Here is a 17,450-nt window from a genome sequence, read left to right on the forward strand (position 1 = left end):
ATTCACAAGAATACATCTCTCTTTCGCGAGCATGAAGTAATTGAAGCATATAATTGAAAAAAAAAATTACAAAATGAAAAGATACGCATCTTATGTATATATATATATATATATATATATATATATATATATATATATATATATATATATAAGTGCAATCGGAATACTATTAACGCACCCGATTGTACAAATTGTTTATGCGATATTTTACATTATATAAATCGAAAAAAGAAATCCGTACGTTTTCTGATACAATTAATAGAAAACTATCCGTCGATTAATCGACGTCAGAGTGCATTAATCGAAATTACTATACAGAAACGCGTTTTAGTATTTTGTGTCTTATTTTTGAAAATTTTTACAGATAAAAATTGTGCACGCACAGAATAGATGACTATGTTCTCTAAAGTCAATTTTAATTTTTGCGAATATTACAATTTATATATCTGAGTACAGTTTCAATCTCGATTAGTAAACTGTATCTGCATAATGGTCATTTGCACTTTTATCGCTTAATTCTTTCAGTTCCTTTCGTATAAGAAATACATGTTTAATTTTGTACAAATTACTAATTTTTTTCTACACAGTAATACATACTAATAAGTAGCAATTTTTTTCTACAAAGATAAAGTACTCGAATAAAATCAACCTTTTTTTTTTCTATTTACGATCCTTTTAAAATTGTTTTTTTTTCTCGAAAGGATGAAACTTTTATTGTTTAATAATAAAGATATGAGAGAGTTATATACAGATAATTAATAAATCTATTAACAAGATGTTCGAAAATTTGTAAGAAAATGTATCATGATGTGATAACTGCCAAACAATAGATCTATATGTATATTATTTTGATTTAATAATGAAAATGTTAATGTTTTTTTTATTTTTACATGAAAATCTTCGATTATGAGTACTGTCAGATTTAATATCTTGAAAGATATATTTAGCGTCTAATTATTGTTATAAAATATTGCTTTAAAAATACTTCATTCTCGATCACATTGCGATCTATAATCACTGCATATCCCAATGTTACAACCGTGCGCGAAGATACGACATATCTGTCTTTTAAATATATATTTTCGGCACGTCGCTATAAATTACACTCGCGCAATATAATATACAAATAAGTCTAACGTTAAAATATATATATACAACGATAAAGAGTATCATAATACGTTGCGATATGATCGATTTTCTTTCCGATTAAAATATTCGATATTTTTTTTTCTTTAGCTCCAAGTATTGATATAGCGAGCGTGACCCGGATTTATTAATTAATTCTTAATTACGTGAATTTATTATACTTTATGTTATTATATTATTATGTATAAAATTAAAATACGATTACACTGTGCAACAATTCATTTTCGAAGAACATGAAAGATTCGGGCAAAAAGATGAAGAATGAAAAAGAAGAAATCTTAACGTCTTGGAAACTGATGAAATTCAGCGCTTTCGATGAGCGCCAAATCTGACACGCCATACACACTTGGCGGAGGAGGATCAAAGGATTTTAAAGGATTAAAAGTCTTCGACATTCATCTCCCCGCTCTCAGTTGTTCTTGGCGCTGTTTAGAGTGACGTCTAAAGGCTCGTCCATGTTTTGCTGAGGACTGCTCGCTACATGATGATGGAACAGGGTAGTGACCTGCCTGCCAGACGCATGATGATGGCTCTTGAGAGTAAGATCCATTTCGGCCTCCTGCGGTCGCTCCCTCGTCGCCAGAATGTCAACACGATCCACCGGACTTGCGCAGATTCTCGGTGGCGTTCCACATCGACACTTGAGCCTGTCGGGCGATTTGTCGCAAGGTACCGAGTATCTGCGAAACGGCTAGTGTTCTGCTTAGATAATCTCGAAATCGTCTAGATGAAAATAAGATGCGATAAAATATGTCTAAGGTAAGATATAAAGATGGTTTCGTTTTAAATTCATATCTGGGTGAAAGATGAGATTATAAATAAGCGTTTCGTTTAGATAATAACAACTTTTAAAATTAAAGGAAATGATAAGTATTGATATTTTCAATTTAGTCATTCTTTTCATAGAGACTGTACAGTTCATTTTGCAATCTTAAATTACAAGCGTTCGATATAGACTAAATTTATTTTCATATCTAAAAAATAGGGCGTTTTTTTCGTATGTAATTTGAGACATTTACCCCGGTGGCGGCGGAGGCAGAATTCTAAAGTCTCTGCAGACCGACCCTGGACTGCCGGACTCGGGCAACTTATCGCTCGCGGTCGGCGAATTTGCGAGGGCCGATGAGGACGGCGAAGTAGACGAGGACGCGTCGGTGTTGGTCCTCTCGGTGAGGCTGCTGGAACTCACGGGAGGCGGTCGGCCGAGCAGCAACGGCGTGGCGCTCCCTAAACCCAAGCATCGCATTCTCCACGCGTCCTGCAGCAATTGTAACCGAGCTTGCTTCCTCCACTTTGCCCGTCTGTTTTGAAACCATACCTGCGGAGAAACCGCTCATTTGACCGATCGTTGCCGTAATCTCTTACCCCTTTCGTCCTCCCCCTCACTCCTTTCGAGGCGAACATTAAAGCGATATAATATTCTACACTCGAGACAATTCTGTATGTTTATTCGATTTCCTAATTTAATCTTAAAATTCCCAAATAATATTATTTCCGAAAATTTCAAAAATAAGAATTAAAAATATTAATTAAAATAATTATTATTATTGAATATTAATTAAAATAATAATTATTAATTAAAATAAGAATACATTTTCATGTCGCAAGGAAAGTACACTTTTTAAATAACTTTAATTAAAAGACCACACTTTTGACACACACGTACACTTTACGTTGTATAATTTATTTAAAAAAATAGAATCGGTTTAAAATATCTCTTAGAAAATGATTACGTTACGCTCTCGCGTGACATAATTGCCCTTGTATATCGATTTAATCCATCGCAGGGATTCTGTGTTGCAACCACCGCCAATTTACTAAAGATCCCGTATAGTTGACCCTTTACGCACTCTGACGAGATTCGCGGCTGACCAGATTCGAAAGCATTAATCGAATTTACTTGACGAATTTCTGAATCTCTCTCTCTCTTGTTTTCTCTTTCGCACCCTTTCGTGTATTCCTTGTACAGATTTGCCTGGTCATTTCATCAACGTTCGCCTAATCGTTTTCGCACAATAGTCCACCCGTAATAGCCGCTATCCTACAGCCAGATGTACGCGCGGCCTTTGTGATACGATCGCGGATCGATGAGTTTTGTTCGTATCCTGATATCAATTAATGAATCGAAACATCTGCGCGGCTGACTTGAATCCGATTGAAAGTCGTTGCTCCGTTGATTTCTGTTATTGTACGGGGAAAAAATTAATTGGAAGAATTAGTATTGTATATTGATCATTGATTAATTAAATAATTGCTATAATATAAACGAGGTTCTTGCAGTCATGTAAGATTTAAATTAATTGGTATATAATCAAATTACAACAGAATTATTATTATTATTTTTTTTTAATTGGAAAACAATCGGGTGAAAAAGAACCACATTTTTTGAAAATGACAAGAATGAAAAAGAGAGAGAGAGATTGAGAGACAAAAAGTTTCGAGATGCGTGTCACGCGTGATGTAACTTATTGCGGGATATGTCAACAATTGAAGATAAATAAATAATTAGACGCGCAGAAAATTATAGGTAAAAGTTTTTTTCTAATCTGTTTCGTAATTAAATCAAAATATATGAATATTGATTCGATATGTCGCGCTACACACATTTGTGTTTGATTTTGCTATAAACATACATTGCATTTTCCTGATATTTATATATAATATACGAAATGTCAGCGGTTAATGGAGAAAATTAGATGCACCGAAATAAATTGCCACCGCTAATCAAAGTTTATTTCCGCATTCGGAAAGCAAATAAACCGCGCGTATTTTCCGCGATACAGTTTATTTGGGCTTTAATTAGTGAACGGTTTTAGGGAATGAAGTAATCTGTTGGAAGCCCGTATTTCGTAGATTTTGAGGTTGTAAGTTTTCTTAACCCTTTGGATGTCTGTGTGTGCCGGGAAGGCAAAAGCGAGCATTAGCTTTTATCTCGGATAGTTTGCCAGATAAAAGGGTTGTGTGCGTCTTTCTATCAAGCTACTAAAATTAAGACTGTCTAAATTTATCGTAAATGATATGAATTAAAGTTTTCAATTGATTTATAAGTTTCTCTTCTACAAAAAATTGTTTTTTAAACCTTTTTATTTTATCAAATTAAAAATCATCTTTGAATCAACATTTCTTGCTTAAAATTAAAAAATTCTTTACTATAAGTAAAAATTTCTTTTTGTGCTTGCAAATTTCTAATTCTTCACTTTATGTTTTTAATAACGTGTTTTCATTAATTAATTGTTTTCATTAATTCAATAATTAATTATAATTGTCATAATTTTTTTAGTTAATACGTTTTTAATTGCAGTGGGAAAGCTTGTATAGTTACATTGTTGATAGAAACTCGAAGAGAAGTAAAAAAGTGCTAATATAAATGAAATAACGAAGTATGATCGCAAGTTTAATTCACCTGAACACGTGCTTCCGAGAGCGATATCCGAAGTGCGACTTCCTCCCTAAGAAAAACGTCGGGATAATGCGTTTTTTGGAAAAGAGATTCCAATTCCTGAAGCTGTTGCGGCGTAAACGTTGTCCGATTGCGTCTCTGCTTGAAAAAGTTACAAGAATTTGAGTGTTATATATGTCGCCGAAATTTTTATCTTACATATTTTTTACAAATATCTGACGGTGTTTAATCGCGGCAGCGTGTGACAGCACGCTAATCACATTGATGTGTTTAATAGCATTATAGCGTTTGAGACATTGATGCAAAATTTGATGCAAAATATTAGAATTTATAACATATAAATGTTTTTTTATTTTGGTTTTTTTTTTTTAATATAATTAGGAGTAATTTTTTCTCATTTTATTCAAATTGTATATGAATATTAAACATTCATTTCGTTTATGATATACTGGCTATGTTTTTCTACGAATATTATTATTTATCGCCAGACATTTAATTTCACACACACAATTACTAGAATTGTTTGAATTATTTTTGCGAGATTTGTCTTCTATTTTCACATTTTAATATCCCTATAAATATTTTATCTAGATCTCATATCGTATAAAAAAAAAAAAAAAGTTATCCGAGTATTGTCTAATATTTCCAAAAAAAAAGAATCGAGAAATTTAACCGAATACCAAACTTCCAATTTAGTGCACTCGATCAACGACAACCGAACGTCGCTTGACAAGTTGACAACAATTAAATATGAAATTAAGAGAAACGTACACTGACCTGACGACGACGGCCGAACATATATTCGGTTAATAAATCCGCTTGGGGCCCGAGGGGCGACAGGTACGGACCCGCCATGGCGGGCGACCGCGGTCCCCACCCTATATTTATCGGTCCTCGCTCTGCGCTTCCTCTTGATCGCTCTTGATTGCTCGCGTGGACGAAGACGGGGACTCTTCTCCTGAACTTGGGGATCCTCACTATCGCAGCAAAAGAACGACGGTCCGCTCATTCGGCGCGAACATGGCGAGAGCACTGCGGAGGAGAGTCGTCGCGCTCGTCCGCGTTTCGGGAGGGTGAGCGAGCAGTTTGTAGCGAGAGGGATAGCCACCCTTCGTTCTCGCAACCCCCCGAGCTCGCGCGATGGCGCCGCCATTGGCCGCGCGGCTCCGGGGGCGGTTCTGCCGCGTTAAGAATCGCGCACACCCCTCCTCGCGAGGGGTGAGAGATTTGTGCAGAGCGGCTACGTTGAAAATCCGCTAAATCGCGGTCTGCGCTCTCCTCCCTCTTCCTCCTCCTCCTCGTCCTTCTCCCTATTTTCCCTCCACGTATATTTTATCCTTTTCACCTCCGCTGTCCTCCGCCCTCTCTCTCCCTTCTTCTCCTTTTCCTCGCTTCTGCTCTTTCTTCGTCATTCTTCGCCCGCGTTCCGTTCGCGCTTTACTCGTTTCTCCCCGTTTCGTACCCCTTTCTTTTTGCCTATGTATGTGTTTTCTTTATTACTTCTTTTTTTGTTTTGCTTTTCTTATTCCTTTTCTTCCCTTTCCAGGCGGAAATAAGCTCGATCGCTCGGCAAGACGATTTTCTTCGACTTCCTCCAGGGACAAAACCTCGACAACGTATCGGGACGCAGGTGGTGGCACCGATAAGCCTTAAACATAACGTAAGTGTATACATATATACATCGAACGTAGTAAAATTTATGGCTAATTTTAATTCGGAGTCAACATTTTTTCTATTGCGAATGAGAATAAATTTAAACATATAGATTTTAAATATATATTTTTACTTTATATTATCTATATATATTTTGAAAATTTGCTTGAAATCGAGAGACTGAAAAACAAACTCTTATAAATTTCTTCTTTATAAGATAACTATTAATTATAAATTTTATCTTTTAACTCTCTCAATTGCTTGAGAAATAATTTGAAGACAAAATAATTTTATGTTTTTGGTTTCTAATATATATTGCAAATAAATAGAGACTTTTAAGTTAAAGTCTGGACGCTATTCACTTTTTTACTGATTATTTAAAATAGAGAAATATTCGTAGATTTATATAAGTATATTGCAAACCTTTATATGATAACTGATGACAAAATTGAAAGATAAAAACACACGTGCTCTCTCCTTGTCATATGTTCTGGGATCCTTCCCAGGATGATGTAAGGAAAAATGAATATGAAGCGACCATTTTTCCTCTTTTCTCCCGTCTACCAATCGAACAAGGAAAGCATCTAACTCTCCATTGTTCTTCTCTTAATAATATTGTCTTCAAGTCCTCAACGGGAATGACGTCTACAAATGTATGGAAACATTGAAAATTTCAACATTGTAATTAATTTATAAATACTACATATAAAGCATATTTTCATTTTTACACAATCTCTTTTGGACAAAATGAGAGCAGTGCCCCAGACTCTAACTTGATTCTTTATAAAAAAGCATGCAACTTTTTTGTATTGAATATATTTTGTATTGAATATTACCTAGATATTTTTGTGTATCTAAAAAATCTGAGTTGATGAAGTTGCTTTATAAAAGTAACTCGTGTTATATATATCGTCAAAAAATAACGATTACAATTTATAAACCAGATATAATTGCTTTCTCCCAAATTCTGCCTAAAATAAATGCAATTAACGATAAAATAAAGTAAGTTTTTTTCGTCGCAAAAGAATGTATGAATACTATATGCGTTGTGAATACTAGATGCGTTTGTTCAAAACAGGAAGAATTACTAACGTTTCTTTTTTATTCCACCATTTTTTCTTCGAAAGAGAAAATCAAATATTCCACTCGGAGAGGGCTAAATAAAGTCGTACATTTCCCTCGCTTTTGTTGCGTCGTATGCGCTAAATGATCGAGGCGAATCGACAACCGCGGCGGTGAAGAGTATCCGTTCCGTTAAATTCGCCGTAAATTAGCGACGGCGTATTTTGCCTCTCAATCATATCCACGCGGATCGGGGCGGATAAATATGCAATCATTTGATTGATGCATCCTCGTATATTTGATACATTGTGCGGCGCCCGCTTCTCCCTGGGGTGCGCCCATTTACGTTTCCCCGGAGCTCGCATTCCTTTGATACTCGACGCATTGACTGCAAACGTGGAGACATTGCGGGTTTCTGTGTTTTTATTTTTTTTCCTCCTTCCTTTTTCTTTTCAATTAGAGTTAGCACAAACAAACAAGATAGGCAAAATTTGATAAAAATATCTGTCCCAATCGTCGCGTCGACGATATTCCGATATTGTATGTTATCGCTCGTATAAAACGCAACTCCTTGGAGTCCAGCTGGAGATTCGAAGAATGTCGCAAATTTGTGATCAGGCAAGGTTGATTCCGTAAAATTATTGCATTAACTGATTCGATTACTCGCGTCAGAGTTGATTAAAACATTTTAATACGTCTGCCCGTTTCTAAAGACGACGCGGTATTAATACGGGTTATTGAATTCCGTCTCTCTGTCTCGCGTCTCGTCTCTGTCCGAAGAGAAGAGAGAGCGAGAGCGCACGCGAGTGAGAGATTGGAGAACAGAAGAGGAGAACAGGGCACAGAGAGAGAGAGAGAGAGAGAGAGAGAGAGAAAGAGAGAGAGAGGAAAAATGAAAAGAGGCATGAATAGAAATGGTAGGAAGAAAGAAGCGCGCGCAATCTTTTTAATTATGAAAACACTGCTTTGTGTTTCATTTTGTTTTGTTGTCAGGGGGCGCTATTCTAATCGGGCGCTCTCCTACCCACCTCCCCTTCTGCGCCGCTTCGTCCTGTACACCCACCCTCTCTCGCTACCACCACCGCCGTCACCGTCGTCTCTCGCCGCCGCTCATCTTCTTTTTTTATATTATAACGTGCGGGCTCTCTCGGGCGGCTCTGATGGGTCAGGGGCGGAGGCAGGGATGCCGGCAGGGTGCAGGCTAGAGAGGGTGCCAGGGTGAGATTGCTTTAGTAATGAATTACATAGCTCGGGGCTATGTGTCTCTGTCTGAGGAACACCAACGTTCGCCCTCTCCGGATTCTCTCTCTCCGCGTGTGCGCGCAGTTTTTTTTATTTTCCTCTCTCCTCCTTCACTTCTCCCCTTTCTTTTCCTTATTTTCGCCCGTGCAGCTTTTCGATGGAGAATTATTCTTGTCAATGGTCACCGCGCGCGCATGTTAGGTCGCGAGCATTGTAGTATGTGGAGATACGTCTCTCCGTCAGGTCATCATCAAGTATCTGTCATGATTATTTTATCCTTCATCATTTTCTTTTCTTCTGCAAAAAAAAAAAAAAAAGTTATTTTTGTCAATCCTCTCACTCTAAATATTCTTAATATTATCGCACGTGCGGGTAATATATAATATTTTAAACTGACATACATGATTGCATGTATTTCTGTCTAAAACCGAACATTTGTCAGATTATTTTCTCTTTTTTCCTCTTTTCTCTTCTCTCGGTTTCTTCATTTTTTTGTGATTTTTGAGGTGGAAAAGTATTTTTTTTAGCGATCACAATATCTAAAGTCGCACATTTGCCCGATAATTATTTCTTTTTTTCTTTCATTTTTCTTACACCTTATATATATATAATCTCGTATAGTTTATTTTCATCGCATATGTTTCGACAAGGATATTATGTTATAAACATATTTCTTCCGTTCCTTTTTTATTTTTTTCATATTGATTTTAATAATAAATAATTATCATCGACGAATAAACCAAATTAATTATTATTAAAACATTAATTACACGACATTAATTACACACGCGTGAAAAGAAAATCTTTAGTCAATCCTGACCTAGTTTCCATTCGTTTCATATTAATATTTGAACAGTACGAGGATTAAAATGAAGTCTAGCAACGAATTAAGAATACTCGATAGTGAAGTTTCTTCGTTATCGCATCGAAATAAAAACTTTCTACTGCAAAACAATACATCGCGTTGCATTTCCCGATTACGATCGCGATTACTCGCAATCACGATTAATTCATTCGTCGCTTTCAGATATGCCTCGCATCGAATGGAAAGAATTATCTATATTTTCGTCGTAAAGATAAAATCTAAAAAGCCATCGCGCGTAAAATATTGATTTCCTTTCTTTCTAAATTCGAAATTATTGATGTAAAATACAGTTTCTTATTTTATCTAAATATCCATGTACGCGTGCTTTTATTCATAACATAACGAATAAGTACATTAATTAATTAATAAACATATGGACGATAGCTAAACAACATTATATCTCTTCAGCGTCAAGTCCTCCCATAGAGCGGCGGACGAAAAATGGAGATGCTAGTCGCGAAAAGCAAGAAAAGCAGGCACCGAACAAACTCGCAAAATTCCTTTTCATTTGCATTATTACGGTAATGAGACTGAAAAGCCGGAAAATGTCGGGCTTTTGTCACAGAGGGATTGTCCGCCTGGTCCATTCATTGATTACGTCGGTAGACGGGGTATACACGGTACATAATATCTCAGCCAATCCACCCTAAAAATAATGAGTGGTAGGCTTTACCTTTCTATTTGTTACCCTAAATACCACGATATAGTTTACCGCAAATTGCGCCGGCCTATTTAATAATAAGATGCAATTACGCATTGGCTTTATTCTATGATGCATGATTTATTGAATTTTTTTCCCGATTATTATTAGAAAAATTACAATCAACGATCGAATAATTTTTAAATAATTCAATTTGTAGAAATCTTAAAAGTCACAAATGTTTGTAAAAATAGAGTAATTTTTTATACTCCTATTCATTATATCAAAATAACAAATATTCAGATGCTTCGCTCTTTAAATGCGTGTTACTTAATTTAGCGAGGCACGAGAGAGATGTTAGCAAAATCGCAGACTGAGCTCGCTTAGATGTATCTCGTTAATGTAATTCCGACGAATATATAGTATACGTATACCGCGTATCTTTCGCGCAACATACGCCCGGCTAAAGGTACGCCGACAAAAATCTACAAAGAGAAAATTTACCGATGACGGCGAGGGTAAAGCGATGCGAACGCGCCGCGTGAAAGGAAAGAGTTACAAACAGAGATCTAGGATCACGAAAAAGAGTAAAATTTTACAAAATAATTTTTATCAAAGAAAGAAAGGAAGAAACATATGGAGATGTAAGTGCAGATTGTATATACATAGAAATAACACGATATTATTAAATCTAATAATGAGAAATAATAAAAGTACATACGTATATACAAAGCGTCTCTAAAACGTCATTTCTTTCTTAATTTCATTCTAAGTTTAATTCATAATTAATTTCCTCTATAGAAAATTGATGACTTTTGAAATTTGAAAGATTCAAAGAACTTGTATTATATTTTAATCGAATGAAATTTAGAAAATTCGAGAACTTTGAGACTTCTAAGATTTGTGCATTAAAAAATTTGACTTTAAAAGTTCTCTGTTTTTTATTAATAATAGCGAACATAAGCTCAGAATACTAACTCACCTAATATCATTTTTTTATTAATATTTAATTCTTTCTCTCTCTTTATCCTTTCAGAGAACTATCCTTTGTTTATATAATTCCAATATCCTTAGACATCACTTGTAAATAGTTTAATAAAATAATGTTCTATTAACTGAAAATTCAGGAAATAATTTGATATAATAAATCTTATTACACATATCAAAATATAAACAAAATAATTGTAACTCTTAAGAGATTTATAGAAAGAAGCGCAAGAGAAGCTCTCTTATTATCTGAATAATCTTAAATTCTCAATTAAATAAAAAAAAAAAAGAAAATAAATTTGCGACAAATTTTGCCAAAAATCTTCATATTTTACTCTCTAAAATTCGACAGAAAGAGGAAAACGTAGGCGACAGAGCGAAACAGACTAATCTTCTTGCGGCCAAGAGCCGCTCGAACGTCACGGGTTCAGGGGTAGACGGGGAGGTTGTACACCCCGCATGTACGCCTAACAATAGTTTAATATTCATATTGTCACGTCCACAAGAGTCAAAGGAGCGATGGGCGCCTCGTTCTAATTCATCGGACAAAAATTTGTTCCCTTTCAGGGGAGCGTTTGCGTTGACTCGTTGATGGATTCACTCCAAATCATTGACGCGAGAGCATCGCTGCACCACCACTCGCGCACAATCTGGATTCGTAATTAAACTTAGCCCCCTTTAGTTTGTCCCCGTGTATTCTCTGACCGATTCAAAGCTGATTTGTCATTGATAAAGATGCTGCGGCATCACGATTGATCTTGAACGACAGAAAATTAAAAAAATATTTATAAAAGTCAGTTTTAATTGAATTTTTTAAAGTTTGCAAATAGATAACAAAACATTCAAATGTGGATTAATTGTAAAAGGAGTTTTATTTTAACAAGATTAAATTTTAATTTGCGATTTAGCTCTTTTTAGCGATATTCAATGATAAAAATATTTATGAAAATTGGAAAGAGTGAGAGAGATATCTTTTAAGTTATTCTATTTTTTCTCTTATATTATTTGAAATTCAGATGTAGCGAACAAAAGAATGTAGAATAGAAGATTTATTTAATAATAATAAAAAAATTACATTGTATAAAAGAGAGAAAGAGTATAATGATTTTTTTTGTTTATAAAATACTTATATTCTTCACAAATGTAAAAAAAAATTTATTTTACGGAATTATTATACTATCTCTATCTGAATTTATTACTGTTATTTCCCATCAGTGCTTATCGAGATCTTTTAGAAGAGCCTTAGGGATGTTAATTCATAGAAGCGGGAAAAAGATATCAGAGAGAAAAGAGGCTTCTATTAATAACTTATCAAGTTCTTCTCGATAAAACTTCCGTAGAGGGAAAAAAGGGCGACATGTCGTCGATATCTAGCGGACCGCAAGAGTTCACAAAGACGCCGCTTTAACTTGTGCGATGTTAGAAAAGAAAAGAAGCTCAAAGTAGAGAGGCAATTCTGACGAATAGCGTGAAATTTTTTCTATATGTTCGCGATTATTATTATTATTATAAATTTATAAAATTACTGAAACTACTTTACGTTTTTGCATAACAAAATATAATTACCGTTGAGAAATTATTGATTGCTATTAATTATTTTTACATTTTTTTATCAAAATTTTTAAAAGAGACGAAATATAGAATTTTAAGTAATATAAATTTATAAATAATATAACATTATAATATATATTTTTATTTATTTAATTCTCTCTCTCTCTCTCTCTCTCTCTTTCTTTATTCTAAGGTTGCCCTTTAGCGAATTATCTCTATTTATCATTCGCAGAACGCGCGACCGGTACATCTCACGGTCCGTCCTCTATTTATTACACCCTTCCCTCCCCATCATCGTTCCCTCCGGCACCGCGCGGAAACCTCCCCAGGGGTGAAATCGCAACGAGAGGCGGCCCTTCTAAGGACATCCACGATTGGGCGTCGAAGGGATGTGCCGGCCTCTCGGTAATAATCCTTGCGGTGTTCTTGGCCGTTTCATCGTTCGCATTTAATGAGGAATAGAACGAGCGCAAGAGGGGAGAATGCGCGGGGATGGTTCAGAGCACAATTTTGGAATAGTAACAATTATTTAAATTATTGTATGTGTGTATGTAGAATATAGATATAATAGAGGACATATATGAAAATATTCTATATATAATTATATATATTTATATCCACAAATGAAAGAATTAAAGCGCAAGTTGATTCATTTTCATCCAATGCAATTTATTAATTATTCACACAATTTTGAATAATTATTAAATCACAATGGAAGAAAGAACATTCACGCTTTAGTTACCACGCTTAATTCTCAATTAGCCCGTTTCCCTCATTTGTGGATATTCCAAATATGCCTTCGTATTTTATATATTTTTTTCCTTATACATATTTTTCCTAGATGATATAAGAATTGCAATTATGTTGCAAATCAACTTTCAGATATCTCAGCTGATTATTCACAAATCTTACTGCTTTATATCCGGCTAAAGAATTAATATACCAGGAAAATATTCAGTAAAGTATCAATATTTCGACGGTATATCCTCTCCTCTCACACGGCGCGGAACACCTGTGTCCGCCCCCGCTAGGTATCGGTCGCGAATCTTCGCGTCGTCATTTCGTTACCTTCGAAATATTAATCTTGGTCGCTCTCTGGCAAACACACGTGCGCGCCTCCAATCTGTACGTCGACGACGACGACGACGACGTCGTCGACGACGAGAGGACGAAGAGAGGAAGAGGCACGAAACGAACATTGTACGCGCACGCCATAACAGCGTAGCAATAACAGCGTTCCATTATATGTAGCTACACCGCGAGCGGGCGAGATTGCAAAACATGCCTAGATTAATGTTTTCTCATCCCGCGGCTTTGTTGTGCAACCCGAGGGGGGAGAGGCAGGGACGGAGAGAGGAGGAGAGGACGGACGGTGGCGGCGCACCCTCCTGCCTGCCTCGCGTTCTCCTGTTGTCGCTCACCCCCTCTTTCTCCCAGCACCACCCCGGTCTATATACAATCGCGTCATACGACAATGAACAGTACGAATTACGTTGCATTCTCTTTTGCGGGCTCTGTCTCTGTCTCTCTCTCTTCGATCGGCCCTCCACGGTTTCGCGCCAAATTATTATTCGGCATCGCGAGAGGGAGGGGGGGGGAGAGAGAGAAAAAGAGAGAGAGAGAGAGAGGAATAAGAGAATACGAACAGCGTGAAATAACGATCAGGAGATTCCGACATAAATTAGAAGAAGGACTGATGCAGAATAAATTATGTCACAGATATATCTCATGTATATTTTATAGATTTCCTCTGTGAAATCATCCCTTTTCTCGTTACAGATTCTTCAGCGACGGTTCATTGTTCGTATTGCAAAGAAAGTATCAGTATAAACCAACAGAAAATATCGAAAAAGAAGTTAACTGAAAGTCTTTTGCGTTTACTTTATACATTTTATACTTCTTTTCAATATATTATTAGGAAAAAATAGTAGATTAGAAGGCAAGATATTTGATATACAAACTAAATTATCAATATTCGATCAGGACAGAGGAAAAGTAAAAAGAGAGAGAATTATTTCAAATATAGTACATAATCAATATAGAAAATCGTAACTAAGTTTTATTTAAAAAAAAAAATTATTTTATGTCATTTTTATCTAAGTCTGGAGTATTTTCGTAGGTGAAACGTGTAGATATCTCTCTCCAAACTTACACTAAATATTTTTTAATAATATTTTCGATGAACCAAGTGACTGTGAATTGTAAATGATCGCCAGGTAAGGAAAGATAGTGAATTTTGCCGGCCTCTTCCATTTTACGTAATCCGAGCCAATCCTATAAAACAAAAAATAATTATGCATTATACATTAAGCTATATCATTACTAAATCAATCGAATGCGATTACATACCTGCAGATACAACTCGCTTTCCTGCAATTTCTGTATTTCTTTTGCTTGACCAGGTTTATAGAATCCAAACCATTCCGATTCCGTTGGTTCGACCATCGTATCATTTTCGAATTTAACGAGAACTAAAGTTCGAAGTTTTTGAAGATTATCCCTATATACCTAATGACAATAAAAAATGTAACTAAAAGAAAGTTATTATACTTGATATTTTACTTGATGATTTTCTCTATCATTTTAATATACGTCAATTTTAATATACGTCATTAAAATTCCGTATCATGGTACTTTGATAATAAGATACATTTTTTTGCACTTATATTAACTATTATACTCTAATAGAATCAAGTTCCAATGTATAATCATGATATACCATATTTATAGTCTTTTCATTATTGATGTCAGCAAGAAAAACATTTTTCTCTCGATATTCATCTTCCTTTATCGGATCGTGCCAATAGGCAGCTTGCACTAACGATTCTTGAATGTACCTAAGGAAAAAATTGGATATAAAATACATTTCTTTTTTTTCTAATGCTAAGCAAAATTTAATAATTTTTTTCAAAACACAAGAATAAGTACCATAAATATGCACCGTAACGCAACATGCGCCGCATATAATTACACAATCGAGATGTGTCTGAACATTTTGGTATCCCGAAAACACCTTGATGCTGACCGCCTAAAGATATCAAATTCAGCATTGGTGGATTGGGGCATCTTTGGGCCACCGCCCGTCTATCAATACAGAGAACGATTTTGTTTATAAAAAAATATTAATTAAAATTAAATGTTGTAAATAAATAAATAAAGCAATTTACAGGAATTGAGCCCCTTGAGAGAAACCAATGGCATTATATCCATTTTGAAGTCTTGTGTCTTGTGACAGCTGCTCGCATACATGTTTAATTTGTTCATTAATATTTCCAAAATAGCTGTTCTCAACGTCCTAGATTAGAAAAGATGTCATGTTCTAATTCTGCGTTAAAATAAACATATGTAGAATAAAGTAATGGAATAAAGATGTGAATAATATCTGATTATCAGATAATAGCAATATAAATCTCATATAAAAATATTTATTATTGGAGTAAGATTGGAATAAGTATATTAAATGAAAAAAAGAATACATAAGGCGAGGATACAAATAGAATAGAATAAAGAAGTAAGATAAATTTTACTATAATATTTTTCTAATAAAATATGCTTTCGACTATTGACAACTTTATGTCCAACCTCTATAACATTATTTCCGATGCGTATAGAATTGATATAGACTCCAGGTATTTCATTCTGAAGAATTTCTTGTATCTTTCCAAGACTGAAAGAGAAGCAGCAACTATCACCTGCAAAAGATATGCTTCAATCATCATAGCTAAATAAAACTGAAAATTCTGAAAAGCAATGATTGATTAATTATAAAATAATACTCCAAGTTTTATGAAAAAAAAGCATTTCAAAAATTTTATTCACTTGCAAATATATTATTGCATTTATTAATATTTTAAAAAGATATCATCTGAGATAAGAGTTTATACCTTGAGCTAAAAAATCTAAACAATTATAATTAATTACAAGGCATCTCTACAAATATAAACCTTGTTTTATTCTAGCTTTAAATATTCATTTTAAATTTACTAATGTTTATCAATTATAGGAAAAAATTTTCTTATACAACTCACTTTATTTTTCGGCGATAAGGAGGGTACCATAATATATTTACATGTGTAACAAATGCTGGATAGATATATATCGTTCTTTACGATAAGATTATAATTTCTTTAAGTAAGTACGAGAGGAGGAGAGATGTTCTTTAAAATAAAATAAAATTAAATTAACACATTTGACAATTGAATATAAAATTTTACATTCGCATAAAAATATCACAGATGTGAAAAATGTTGCAACTCGTGTGAACAAACTAATAATTATATCAGTTATAATTATCTATAATAAAAATACTCATAATGCACAATAATAAAACTTACCCATTCCGTGCCAAAGTACTATTGGCACCGGTGAATCACTTTTCCCATCTCCTTCTTCACGTAAACAATGACCGGTATTCGCGCATAGGGATATCAAGACGATAAAAATGCAGGCGCAATTTATCGTCCACTTTCCCATGATTTCGCGATTCATGTTCGACTGTCAGTCGCGCTGACGTATGTGCAACTAGCAGGAATCAACTCTATGCAATATTTTTTACCACACCGTTAATCATCGTCGCAATCAGCTGAGCGTGACACTCGACAAATCATATGTTTTGATATGTATTTATCGACGACAACGCTCCGTACGGTCGTAACGAAAACTTCGTAGAACACTCATGCGATATTCGTTCGATAAACCAGATCTCGTATTTGCCTCGCGCATTTCCTGCATTTTTAAATTAATCTCATTCTCAGATATAACAAAATTTTCTGGTCACGTACTTATATAGAAATACACGCGCTACTTTAGAGAAACATATTTTAATTATATAGTTTTCAGCATTTCTGTTATTTTTCTTAATAATATTATTACAAATTCAAGTTATATATAATAAAAGACAAACA

At 34.7% G+C, this 17,450-nt stretch overlaps 2 protein-coding genes across 3 annotated transcripts; both read right to left on the reverse strand.

Annotated features, from left to right (window-relative positions):
* Positions 1-247: 247 nt before the first annotated feature.
* On the reverse strand, positions 248-5,586 carry LOC126853176 (retinal homeobox protein Rx-like). 2 transcript variants are annotated; one of them, XM_050598719.1, is made up of 4 exons: positions 5,324-5,586; positions 4,550-4,684; positions 2,166-2,464; positions 248-1,826 (listed from the first exon to the last, which is right to left on the reverse strand). In XM_050598719.1, exons 1-4 carry the CDS (start codon positions 5,399-5,401, stop codon positions 1,556-1,558), a joined length of 783 nt encoding a protein of 260 aa, XP_050454676.1. In that variant the 5' UTR covers positions 5,402-5,586; the 3' UTR covers positions 248-1,555. The 2 variants fall into 2 exon arrangements, with proteins under 2 accessions (XP_050454676.1, XP_050454675.1); XM_050598718.1 differs by having other exon boundaries at positions 5,318-5,586.
* An 8,999-nt stretch (positions 5,587-14,585) lies between these two features.
* Positions 14,586-17,163, reverse strand: LOC126853169 (palmitoyl-protein thioesterase 1). Its single transcript, XM_050598712.1, has 7 exons — positions 16,881-17,163; positions 16,129-16,238; positions 15,714-15,841; positions 15,475-15,630; positions 15,266-15,383; positions 14,896-15,054; positions 14,586-14,820 (listed from the first exon to the last, which is right to left on the reverse strand). The coding sequence occupies exons 1-7, from the start codon at positions 17,032-17,034 to the stop codon at positions 14,695-14,697; spliced, it is 951 nt and encodes a 316-aa protein (XP_050454669.1). The 5' UTR covers positions 17,035-17,163; the 3' UTR covers positions 14,586-14,694.
* Between the last annotated feature and the right edge of the window lie 287 nt (positions 17,164-17,450).

The sequence above is a fragment of the Cataglyphis hispanica genome, chromosome 11 (assembly GCF_021464435.1).
Source record: "Cataglyphis hispanica isolate Lineage 1 chromosome 11, ULB_Chis1_1.0, whole genome shotgun sequence".
NCBI classification, from domain to species: domain Eukaryota; kingdom Metazoa; phylum Arthropoda; class Insecta; order Hymenoptera; family Formicidae; genus Cataglyphis; species Cataglyphis hispanica.

Coding starts and splice junctions, on each gene's coding strand:
- LOC126853176 (XM_050598718.1), bottom strand. CDS start 5,401: ATGGCGGGTCCGTACCTGTCGCCCCTCGGGCCCCAAGCGGATTTATTA. Junction 4,685..5,317: donor GCCGTCGTCGTCAGGTCAGT/GTACGTTTCTCT, acceptor TTTTTCAAGCAG/AGACGCAATCGGACAACGTT. Junction 2,465..4,549: donor TCTCGGAAGCACGTGTTCAG/GTGAATTAAACT, acceptor GTTTCTCCGCAG/GTATGGTTTCAAAACAGACG.
- LOC126853169 (XM_050598712.1), bottom strand. CDS start 17,034: ATGAATCGCGAAATCATGGGAAAGTGGACGATAAATTGCGCCTGCATT. Junction 15,842..16,128: donor TCGGAAATAATGTTATAGAG/GTTGGACATAAA, acceptor TTTCTAATCTAG/GACGTTGAGAACAGCTATTT. Junction 15,631..15,713: donor TCTCAAGGGGCTCAATTCCT/GTAAATTGCTTT, acceptor CTGTATTGATAG/ACGGGCGGTGGCCCAAAGAT.